The sequence below is a fragment of the Lepisosteus platostomus genome, chromosome 10, assembly GCF_059453375.1.
Source record: "Lepisosteus platostomus isolate fLepPlt1 chromosome 10, fLepPlt1.hap1, whole genome shotgun sequence".
Lineage (NCBI taxonomy): Eukaryota > Metazoa > Chordata > Actinopteri > Semionotiformes > Lepisosteidae > Lepisosteus > Lepisosteus platostomus.
This window is the reverse complement of record NC_142620.1, coordinates 12,210,236-12,223,074: the sequence shown is the minus strand read 5'-3', so window position 1 is coordinate 12,223,074 and position 12,839 is coordinate 12,210,236. Positions and strand designations below refer to the sequence as shown.

General features: G+C 37.5%; 1 protein-coding gene across 1 annotated transcript in view; it reads left to right on the top strand.

Moving 5' to 3' along the window:
* Positions 1–12,839, top strand: part of ltk (leukocyte receptor tyrosine kinase) — a 77,062-nt gene that overhangs the window by 25,710 nt on the left and 38,513 nt on the right. Inside the window, exons 2-4 of the mRNA XM_088648207.1 lie at positions 5,270–5,368; positions 9,387–9,536; positions 9,886–10,108. Coding sequence (XP_088504333.1) covers positions 5,270–5,368; positions 9,387–9,536; positions 9,886–10,108 — 472 coding nt within the window. The remainder of the gene's footprint in view (positions 1–5,269; positions 5,369–9,386; positions 9,537–9,885; positions 10,109–12,839) is intronic.

Below are 12,839 nucleotides of genomic sequence, written 5' to 3'. Positions count from 1 at the left end.
GGCATTTCTTTGTTTTGCTTCAGACTGTGTATTGATTTGACAACAAGAGTGCGTGATTCAATTACACTTGCCTGATGAGAGCTGATAATGACGTGTGGGTCTAATCACAAAAACCATCATCTGTGTGGGCAGAAAACCACAGCTTTATTTGGTTATTCATGGAATGGGATGGGGGGGGGGGTCAATTGCAGAATGAAAATACTTGTACAGTACATACCAAAATTCAGTTCTTCTTGTTTATGGATTAGTTTAACATTTGCAGAAAAAATAATCAACAGACTAGCAATATTTTGGCTATTCATTGAAAGTAAAAAAAGGATGGGAAGCTATGAACTTGAACACTCTTGGTCACCTCTCTTAGTGTCTTTTGTAATATGTTCAAAAATATTGCCCAAAAGGAAATTAATAGCTCAGTAATTTAATAATTATTTACATTAATAAGAAATTTGTATTTACATTAAATAACCGCTTTCTGAAAAATGAGTTCTTGGCATGATTGTATAAATTAAATACATTTTTGTATAAAGGCTATTCACCTTTTTTTTGTCTAAAACTAAACTTAACTTTTTAATTCATGCATTTTTTCCAAATGCAATTTTAAGCCCCTTTTTTCTTCTACAAAGTCATTATTAAACTATTTCCCTTTTTATATTTACAAATAAATTCTAAAGAAATACGTTTTTCTTTACTAGATCTTTTCTCCGTTAACCCTGAAAATACATGAAATGTATGGTGAATTGCATCCTTTGAGAGGATTTTGGAGTCCCTTGTAGCAGATCTCAGTCTAATTCTATTTGCTGGAAGTAATGATAAGAATGTATCGGGGGGGAAAAATAACAATAGAAAATATATCTGTAAACCACGTTAGAAAGTGTCTAAAGTTTAAAATGAGCATTTTTCATGTTCACATCTATTATTGAGGTGGTTGCTTAGCTACAAATGTTTTTTTTTAATTTCTAGTTAATGTCCATATTGTATTTGGACATGTGACCAATAGTGGTGAGAAAAGGCTTTAATCTAGTACTATTAAAGATAGAGTATATAATTTATATTTAATATATATATATAAATACTGTATATACTTTTATACTGTACGTCTCCTTCCTTGGAATTATGACTTAAAATGTACATGCCTTCGAAACAGTTAAAATGGCTTGCCATTTACCAAGATTGCATGTGACCGTAAAAGGGATAACATGAGGAGTTCATTTTTTTGTTGTTCAAGAAGTTGGTCATGAGAGCGGCTCCATCCAACTGACGTCTGACTAATTGGAGCTAACGAGACCCAATGTAATTTGCTGGCCGAATGAGCGTCAATGTAGTAAAGTTCTAATGTAAACCTGCCATAATGGGCTGCTGTTGCCTCAGCTCTGAGCCACCAAGGGGCTTGTTATTGAAACCTCATGAGGAGCCAGACCTCATGTGATCCCAATAACCCTGGACTTCTAATTAAAAGTAGTAAACATTCTTAACGAGGCCTCGGAAAGCTTTGTCTTGAAAGAACAGATGATAAACACATTTTTGTGTATCAGAAGAGGAAATTGACCTAATTACATATTTTCTGTAAAAGCCATGTCTGTTTTCTTGTGATCATACTGAACATTCTTGTCTGGAACTATGATTCTTCTCCTGTGCAAAATTGAAATGGCGGCAACAGCACCTACTGAATATGAGAAACAGGGGAAAACAGAATCTGGACATCCATAACAAGCCTGTAGGACCAGCCTGCAAACCTCAATTAAGGCACTAATTCCTGCCACCTAGGTAGAATCAATTAACATGTACTGTATGTATCTGTGTATTCCCAGTACAAAGAGCAATCAAACCAGGGCTTTCTAAAATACAAAGATTCTGATTTGATTAGAATCTTCGTATTTTAGAAAGCACTGGATTGATTGCTTTTTGTACTGGGAATACACAGATACATACTGTATATATGTGTTAATTGATTCTACCTAGGTGGCAGGAATTAGTGCCTTAATTGAGGATTGCAGGCTTCTGAAAACTGAAATATAAATGTTTTGCGTTACAGTGAGGTACAACAAGGTGATTCATAACCATGAAGATTCATGACTATTCTTCCAAAAGACAAAACAGTTGCTGAAGTTTTCATAATAATCAAACCCTAATTCTAACCCTACCCCAGCCTCTAGCATTTACCCTAATTGTAGATCTAAACCTCATATATCCTGTATAAAGAACTTTGTTTATGTTTATAAGCAATTATATAACTGTCGTGTCTTTTGGAAAAAGACTAGTTATAAAGAGTTATGAATGTTGTTGTGACACGTTATGTAGCCTTCAGGAAGGTTTTGTAAGATCTACATAATGCCTAATTAAAAGGAAGACTTTTCTGGTGACCTAAATAAACATTTTGAAATGGTTTTCTTCACTCAGTTGTGAAATATCTGAGAATATGCCTACAAGTACAGAGGGACACTTGTTAACAAGGCTCTTTATGACAACAGTATTGAGGTATTGTGAGTAGTCATTGTAGTGACAGAACACTGACAAAATGGACACAGATTATATTGTATTTCGTTGTAATTGTTTTTGTGGAGTCATGAGCACATCTTCAAATAGAGAATTTCCAATTTTCTACCTCTGGATTTGGGTTAATTTTTAATGTGTTCTATCCAGTATCTTTTGGAAGTAAAATGAATCATTCAGACTTAAGTCTGTTGTTGAAAATAAAAGGAGAAAAAAAAGGAACAATTTCATATGCTTAGTTTGTATTTTTTTTCTATACTGTATACAGGACAATAGGTAATGAGAATTTGTTTCTTGAGTACTCTACCATAGTAGCCTGATGTAGTGTGTCTAAGTGCACAAAACTGTCAAACTGAAAAGTTGAGGAAATTTTATGTTGTTCAATCTCAGACAGAAGTGGAAAACTTTTTAAAAAATTGTGCTGGTGGAGTGAGGCCCTCTAAGTTTTGTTCACTTTTGTGTGAGAGTTTTTGGTTGTACAGGAGAGATTATGTGAAAGTATCAGCCCTTTCAGGCGGCAGGGGAAATACAGCAGCAACAACAAAAAAAGTTTTTTTAAATGACAGCCATTCTCATTTTTTTTCCCCCATTAAATTATGTTGTCCCTCAAATAGCTCTATCCTCTCTGTTTCACCTGCTTGTCCATGAGGACCTCTCTTTGTAGCTTGTACTACTAGAGTTCAGAGAGAGCTTTGTGAACTGTGAGTTTCCCACAATGCAGTTTCCGGCCTCTTTTTTAAGCATCAGGGGTGACTTCAGGGGGTTTACATTCTCTGCTTTGTACATCATAAACTAGCCTATGGGGGTGTTAGTTGATATCCACCCACTTAGCAGTCAAATAAACACAGAGTCTCCATTAGATCCACTCTACAAAAGATGTAGACAATTTTCCTTGAAAGCTCATAAAAACCTCGGAAATTAGTCTGCTTCTCTTCATCTGAAGAATTTTTATATAGGTCTGTAAAAACCAGCAATAACGCAAGTTTTGGATGTTCAGCCTTTTATTTTTGTTATTAAAGGTCTACAGAGAACAATACCATAAAACTTTAAATATTAGCACCCACCTCTCCCTTTCCTAAGGATTTATGTCCATGTCATGCATTTGCTTTGTTGTTTTCTTAAGCTAATTTTTTAAAGAAATATTAGAAACATTCATAGCCTGGAGATTATTACTTGGCACATTATTACTTATTATTTTAAGAATCTGTAAGTGAATTTGCACAGACGGTCATAGTGTGACAAACACATGCCTTTCTTGCTTCATTCATGTGAACTGTATTGTACATATGATGTATTCATTAGCTACAAAATAACAATGGCATACTGTAATTAATGGTACTAAAACAGAAATTCAAAATGTGATTCCATTACCTTTTTAAGTAGTGATCTGTATGGTTCTCCTGTTACTGTTTTGTCCTTCATTTTGTAAACCAGCTCTCGCTATTGCTAAGGACAAAGGCACTCAAAAGATTGTAACTGGGCAACAAGCAAAGATGTATTAATTCTGTCCTCCATCTCAACAGAACAAACTCTCACATAGTATCAGGCATTAATAACACTGAGGGGATAATTTTAGATAATTTATTTTAGATAAAAAAAATATTGCAAAATGAAACACCTGTAATTTTTTCAGCAACTTTACCAATTGCACAATTATGGGAAAATGGGAAATACTGAAGAAAATACACGAGCAAGGAAACGGGAAACAAAATGAGCACAAGCAAGGTAATAAAACACAGGTAACCAAAACAAACAAACAAAGCCAAATCCGACATCGAACAAACGCCAGCGAGCAAATGTGAGCACGAACTGAAAAGCTAACCGAAGTTGAGCCGAAAGCCCTTAAGGGTGGAACGTCTTCGGTATTTAAACTGTAGATCTAGTTGCTGATTGGTTGGCCGTTGATTGATGGTGATGTCACAACTGCAATGATGGTGTAGTGATGTACCAAGGTGGGGGTATCTGAATACTGGAAGCAAAAAACAAAACAAAAATACGGACACGCACGGGGACGTAACAACAGCTCATTCCATAGGAGATCAAGCTTGTCTTTTTACATGTTCTCATTCAAGGAGAGAGTATTTGAATAAGCAGAGTCACAGTAACACTGTCTCAAATAAAGAGGAGATAAAGAGAGATACAGTACAGTACATGAGACTTAATGGGGGTGCATTATTATCAATGTAACACTGAGCACTGATGTAGCACATCACTAGAATGAGGAGTCATTGTTGGAACATAGAAGAGCCACCATGTTCAACCAGTGCAGCTGATGATTTTGCAATGAAAAAATAGGAACTAGGAAACTAGGAACAGCTCTTGATTCAACTCATTTTAATGAAGCTAAGTGTGAAAAGCTGATTAAACATACAGTATAGGATGACTTGCTAAGTTTTGTAACTATAGATGAAAGTGGGTTAAAATTTCTCATTAATGAGAAAGGATTTGTTACAGTATTTCACACATTGACTGTCAGGTGCAAGAACATTGTGCATTATAATTATATATTGTATTGCTACAAGAGAGCCAGGAGTTCATTCTGACTGGAGCATAAGACTGGATATTCCATTGCTGATACTCTTCAAGTTGGAAGAGTCCAGTCTAGAAAGTCTAAGGTCTCAGTTTGATGATGCTCTGCCTCCATGTTGAGTTGAAAAATCATTACCAAGAAATAATTTCTGACCTGAATAATCTGAGAGAGAGGAATCTGTCCCCTGCTAGAGTGTGTTGCAGATGTTATAAGCCATGAACAGTAAAAACTCTCGTTTTTCCTGTTTAGTAACCAACATCAGTCATGCTCTGATGGACTCCACCTTCCTGTCAGACTTCTTTCCTCATCACTGGAATCCAGGAGAAGCAGACAGAGCTCCCACCCAAGGTAACCTCATTGGGAAGTGCTCCTATCTCCAGTACTGTACAGTACCTACTGCATGATTGTAAAGTTCACTGTTTTTCCAGTGTGATAATATGCATATTCATCTTCTCTTTGCACAAGGAGATATTTCCTGTGCAGCCTTTTGAAGGAGGCTTTTTTAGGCTAATCCCAGTCCAACTTTGGGTATATCAAAGTAAGTAAAAAAATTAAACCTTATCTCCTTCTAGGATTATCTGCTCAAATTATACAACTCAGAGCCTGGAAGTTTTCGTGGTCCACCTCTTAGCGATCCCTTTCTAATAGGGTATTCATATCATTGCTAGCATATCTTAAGTGGGCTCAGCTGTTTGTTACCCTACCATCCTGGCAAATAGTAAACTTCTTCAAGCTAAAATTATTTTTTGCTTTAAATGTATTCTGCCATTTTTATATTTCAGAAGAAGCAAGAAACCAGAGATCAAAAACCTGATGAATTTGTAAACAGTGCATAGAACCTTTCTCTCATGTACCTCATGAATAATCTATGGCTTAGATAGTGCTGATCTGCAGAGTCTCTCAAGTGCTCTTTCGTGACTCCCAGGAGTGAGCAACAGGGGTTCTGTGTTGTTCACTGTTTGAGCAGATAGAAAAGCTCTCCTAGCACTGTTTGTGACTGACTGTCTTACACATGTTTTCTGCCTTTCTCTTATGCACAGCTTCAGAATGGACACATTGCTTTCATCTCTGTTTGTTTTAATACTTCCTCTTTTTGTTTCATGATTATTTTTAAAAAACACACCTTCAGCCAATTATTTGAAGACATTTCTTTATTAGAAAGACATTTTGAAGACGGGGGCCTAACATTTTCTTTTGAAAGGAGTGTTCTCCCAAATGGCATTCTGTTTCTTTGTTCCTATGTCCTGAAGTAAGAGATTCGAATCGGTGTCATTTTGACTGTGGGATATCAGCAGTGAAAGTATTCCGTGCAAGTAGCAGCCCATTGTAAATAGACACATAAATAGATAATTGTATCTGTGCTATAGCAGTTCCTGTGAAAGGGTATTCGGAAAAAGTTTCACTCACACCTGTAAGAAAAGACTAGTTGAAAATGCATTGAACATATTTTAATAAAGTCAGATTGCTATAGAAAAACTGTGTAGAGTTTACCAGTTTTATGTGTGTTAGATTTTCAGAAGTTCCAATTGGAACCAGGACTTATTTATTTTTTTTCCCTGATCCCAGAGAAGTGTTAGCTAGATGTGAATGCTTATTCTAAGTAGTTTCTTTGCCCATGGCCCTGCATGGGTTAGCATCCTGGTCAAAGGCAGTCATTTGTTCATTTGCATCCAATGCTTCTGCAGTTGGCTCTGGCTTATCGCAGCTTATAAGTTATACAGTAAGTGTCTAACTGGTTATGGATGCATGAATACCAAAAACAAAATCTTTTTATTAAAATTGACAATGACTTTGTCACAAGGAGCTTATTCCTTGAACAGAATCTGGTCAATAGTCAGTCTAACTGTAGGTTTCTAGTGTGGGGCTATAGAATTGCTATTTCAGGATTTTTTGTTGTGCTCATCTTGGTCTTTGGTTTGGCTTGATGTGTAAATATGATCTGGCTAAGTGGATGAGTGTGCACTATGCAAAAGACATACAATACATTACAATTTTATTCTGTATGCAACACAATGCAAAATGTCTTTGTATGTGAGCCAGCTGAGTACTGTCTGTTCTACCATAGAGAGTTGTGGGATGTATTGGAATTATTTTAATTAAGTGTTTTTGTCCACTTCACGGCAAAATGCATTTGTATCTAAAATTGTTTTATTCTTGAAGTCATTCGCTCTGTAGAATCCTTGGGTGTGCTTACCAGTATTAACTCACTCCCAGTATATAAAATAGTTACAGTGTATATTAAGTGAATCCATAACTTTTGGGCGAGATATTCCTATTAAAAGTAGATTTGTATTGCTTCATGTAGTGTCTCCATCTATATATATACTGTATCATTTGCAACTTTGTGGGAGTTTTAACTTGAAAAAGCTGAAAGAAGCTACAGGTAGCTGTTGCCTGGAAATGTGCCTTAAATTGCATGAAGAAAGAAGATGGGGAAAATGTCCTGAACATATTGAATTTCTTTTTCTAAATGACACTGTCTAATGGGCCTGTCATTTACATTTTGAAGGAATATGTCTTAGCTCATCCAAGGTTTTTAGGCTACCCTAATCCCCTTTTGCAATGTTAAGAGTACACTAAAAGTCCCATTACGTTGGTAACTTAGAATCAATGTCTGAACTCCATTGCTGGTCATATCCAGCCCAGAGCTCTGTTTGTACCTGTCCCTCCTTGGAGATGTAATTTGCTTACATCAAACAGGTCATGTTCATACAGTAGGTATATTTTGTGGTTTGTGGTTTACAAAGCTTAAAACTTGTATTTATTTTCCATCTTTTAATCACTTTTTTAAACTATGCTGTTGCAGAGAATACAGGGGTTCTCTTTGTATTTTTAGCTGCAGACCTTTGACAATTGAAATGGGCTCCAAAAAGAAATCTGTATCATGTTGTACTGCAGTACCTTGAATTTTGGGATTTGTGTTCCCTGTGTATCTCTGTGTGTGGTGCTATTACTTCATCATTCTGGGAAGCCTCTTACAATCTTATAAGTAGGTGTATTATATGCCATACTGAAGATGGTCTTTACCTTCCCCTCTCACTGTTTCTGGGTCATGGCCTTCTTGTGTGATTCTTACCAGAAGGAGATTAGTGGCTTTGAGGTCATCCTCATGTTTTTGAAAAGACTAAAGGCTTTACAGGTTTAAGAACTGCGTGGGTCACTTTTCTTTTGTACATTGTCATTTTTGATTGGAGTTAGGAACCATCCCCATCTTGAGAATCTGTTTAAGATCAGATTTCAGCCGACAGAAAGCTCAAGGAAAGATCAAGGCTGAAATGGGAAAAGTGTGGCTCTGACTTATGCATTATTCATTTTCTTCTAAGTAAAACGTACTGTAACTCATTTATGAGTAGTTCAAAATGACCTAGTTAAATTGTTTGACAAACATCTGGATTCAGCAGCCCTTCTCTCAGTGTGTTCAGCCTGTGGCCTTTCTGGCTTAAAAAAAAGTAAGTTAAGTCCTGGAACAAAGAAATGCAAATGTCTGTTGCAAAGGAGAGGCTGCAGGACTACGAAGAGGGAGCTGTAAACTGACCCCTGTGGATTTGGTCCTGGTATTACATTATTCAATTAAAAGGGCACTCTTGAATGCTTTGATCAATTGTTCAAAGTTGTTGTTCACAATATTTTTAAGAAGTGACAAAGAAGAAGGCTCCACAGCCGAAATGTCAGCTACCCACCTGACCTATAATACAGACAGTTCAATTAATGTTTTTTATTAAATCTGATAGTGAATTTATGGTCAAAATGTTATCATCCTCAATAAAGTAGCATTTAGGAGAGTATTTTGACAGTGTGGTTAACTCTTTCTTCATTCTTGATTACATAGCAGTATGTGCAATTTGTAATTGTGGGTTTATTTACTGTGGTAAACCTGTAAATCCCAATGCCAAAATATGAAGACTGAAGTGTCCACAAAACACAGCTCTTCTCTCGAGCTTAGTAACTATGTAATTAACTACCTTAGTTACTGAACCATCAGTCTTCACTAAAGTTGGTGTTAATGTCGGCACATGACTTTCTCTTTTGGAAAATTATATTGGAAATATTTTTAGGAGAAAGTATTGTAGATGGAACCTTGATGATTTGAAAATCAAAGAAGAGATTACAGTTACAGCGGGAGAAGTCAGTTGGACATCAGTTAAGATTAAACAAAAAACAAAATGCGGTTTCTCTGACATCTTTGGGAACTGGCCATTCTTTGGGTCCAGACTGCCGTCAAGCAATTAGAGTCAATTAAAAGCTTCCTGTAGACAGAAAAAGAGCCTCATCGGGATAGGTGCAGGCTCCTGGATTTCTGAGTTAATCTGTTATGTCAGCAGGCCCTGTCCTTAAATCCACTGCGCTGCTTTTTTCTTCCCTCCAGCTATTTCCTGTGACTTTGAGTCACCTTGCTCCTGGACCTCGTCCAATCATAGCACAGGGGGAGATTGGCTTGTCACATTGCCACAGCAGGCTCAGCCCAGTCGGCAGATCACACAGCCAGCCACTGATCACTCCACAGGTGGTACTGATGGTAAGAGCTTGGGGATGGTTTACGTCATGGCCTTCTCAGCTTTCCACGCTGTCTAGCCCAGACTGGGAGAAATACAGCTGAAGCACAAAGAGGGTTTTCTGTAGCGTTCTGCCATGTATTGTTTAGTTTTCTCGATTGCAGTGTCCTTGTTGTCAGAACAATTAGTCAAGGCTTGTCTTCAGCCTGGTGAGGTCAAACCACTTTGGATGGGACCCTTAAAAATAATTAAAGTTAGATTTTTCTGAAACAAAACCACATTTAAAAGAACAAAACAAAGAAGAATGTTTTGTGTAACTCAGCTCCGCTTTACTTTTGACCCACTAACTTTTCTCTTGTTGTCACTACCCAGGTCACTTCCTACTCCTGACAGCTGCAGCACAGGCTGCTGGGATATGTGAATTCTCCTTGACAAGCCCTGTATTGCCAAACAGTGCCCCAAGATGCCGGCTGCAGCTGGCACGGTACCAGTCTGAACCAAGCCAGGGGGACTTATCAGTCCAGGTCACAGCAGTAGGCACCAATGTGGTAACAAGCTCAACAGCTCACAGTGACCGGAAGCAGGAAAACAGCAGGTCAGAGTTTGCGATTTACTCTATAACAACTCCATCTTTTAACTTGCGTCCAAAGTACATGTTTGCTTTTGTTGTTGTTTCTTGGCCTTTGTATTCACAGTTTCACCTGCCTGGCATCACTCTTACAAGATTATAGACTCCTCCACTCCAATTCCTTTACAATCACTTTAGATAATCCTACATTACCATTTACATGCCTGAAATACACTGTGCGACTGAGACATAATTTAATCTAAGCCTTCTTCTGTTACTGGCCACTCTCTTCTGGTGCACCTAAGACCTCCTGCACTGTGGCCCTCCTGACTTCTCCGAAAAACATTTCCAACAAATTCAATAATCCAGGCACACATCCATGCACATCCATCCACTTGCAGCAAGAATGAAAGGAGCTGTAAAATCCAATCTGCTCCTGGTACTGTACTCATCCTCCCTGACAACACTGCATTCTGCACAATGCCATTCCTCTGAAAGCAGTAGAGGCTTCTGTCAAAGGCATTATACAAGGCTTGTCTTCAGCCTGCTTCATTTTTACTATGTGACATCTTTTATTATCATTTTTAGTGGTTATAACAGAAAAAAAAATTGGGTTCATTGTCTTAGTAAAAGCACCTACTGTATGTAACTTCTACAAAGTATGGTGACATTGTGTCAGTGACAAACTAAGGTTTGTCAGTGATCCCTGGTTAAACTTTTAGAAACCTTTTTTTTCTAAATTTGATGTATTTATGCAAGGCATGCAGAAATTCTGACAGTAGTTGCTGATTCAGAGATAAAATGGACTGTGAATTGCCATTTATTCAGATTTACGACTCACTGATATAACGGTTTATTTTCAAATTAATAAAATGTGCACGTCTGATGATATTTTGTTTCGTTCCAGTTACTCTAACAGTAGAAGGCTAAGAGCAGAGAATACCCTTTGGCATTTGGTTAAATTTAGTAATGGCATTAGGTTCCACTGGCACTCCTTCACAAAGGGAGACCACTTGTATCTGTGTGTCTTCTGATGAGATGATGTCCTTACAATTGATTTTATGTCAGAAGTCCTCCTTCCAAGACAGATAATAGTATTTCAATTCTTAAAGCAGGGATCTGAAAACTAATCTGGATATACAACAGGTCAGAAGAAGGAGATGGAGGGAAAAGAATAATAGACAACATAAACAGTCCAGCATTAAATTCCCATTATAATTTACTGCTGTGCCTAAAGACAAGTGCTTTGTCTGTGAAGGTTAGATTAGTTGAGACTGCCAGTGTGGATAATGTTCAGGCACTCTGAGTCATTCTGGTCTGTGCACAACACAGCCTCTATTATCTTGCTGGGAAATGGTTAAGTTAAGCAGTAGAGGCTTCAGTATGAGGTAATGGGAGTCTGTGTGACGAAGTACATTAAACCGAGAGATCTTTAAATAGGCTGAAATGGTTTACGCATGGGCATAAAAAGTGCAACATGTGACATAGAACTAATTCCTCACAAATAAACTGTTGTAAAAGTCATCAATTCTTTGACCTAAGACAGTGCATGGAAAGTGGTCTGGGTTTTTTCTGCCCATACTAGGAATTGACTCAAAAGTGATTACAAACTTAAAATAAATGAGTCTTCTATTGGGAGCTCTGTATTACAGGATAAATAATTAGCCATTAGTGTCAAGGAGACATGGATCTAATTACAGCAGAGGAGTTTGTTCGTCGGTTTAAATTAGCTAGGTCCATTTCATTTCACATGCTATTCTCCCATGTCTGCCACAGCTGAGCTGTTCTGCAATGCCACTTCACATGGATTCTTAATTAGAAATATGAGCAGCTTGAACAATCAATTATCTCCCAATAACCTCAGTACAACTTTGTATTGGAGTTGAGGAGCCTTAAGGGGTTTGACTAACTTTCTTCAGAGATAAAAAAAAAAAAGTTTCCAGAGAACATACAGTAAATTTGAAATCCAGGAATACAATTTTGTTTTAAATGGATGTCTGCCAAAAACAGTATAGACTAATTAATCTTATTGTAGCTTTAAATGTACTCAACTGCCAGGGACAGGCTATTATCATATAAACATTGTGATATGAAATTGTGATGCATTTTTCAAAATTATAATGCAGAGTAGAGAGAATTTCATGCAGTCTGAGTTACTATGGATTTGGTTTTGTAAGAGGTAACCTAAAGTATATAGAACTTTGCTTGTTTTATGTATCCAAGCTACTTTCAGAACTTTGCTTGTTTTTATATAACTTTCTTTTTGTTTTATACTAAACTGGAATTGAGTACAAAACTGGAAATTGCAAGCTGGCCTCAACTGGAATGTATCCACTCACTGGTGCACTAAAGCCATTTTAAGATTCACGTCACAGAGCACATGGCGTGTGTAAGACTGTCCGCTCCTAATTCCCACTGTGGGGCCTGTGGGGCCTTAGGGAGCTAGGGCGTCAGATGAGCTCTTAACAGGTAACACTGAGAGCTTACTAATGCAAGGCAAGTCATCAGTGATGCTGAGAAACCTAGCTGGCCCTGGCAGCATTCGACAGCATCCTTATCTGCTCCTGCTTGGAGAAGCCCAGTTGCTCTCTGCAACATAGCCAGCAATGTCTAGACAATAAGGTACACGCTATACAAGTGTAAAGCAGCTGTAGTGGTTTCGCCCCATCGAGGACTGAAGAATGTTCTAGGTCTGTAATATTAGAAGAGATAATTTCCTCATTTTAACTCCACTTTTAACACTTTGTGGTCAGTGGGA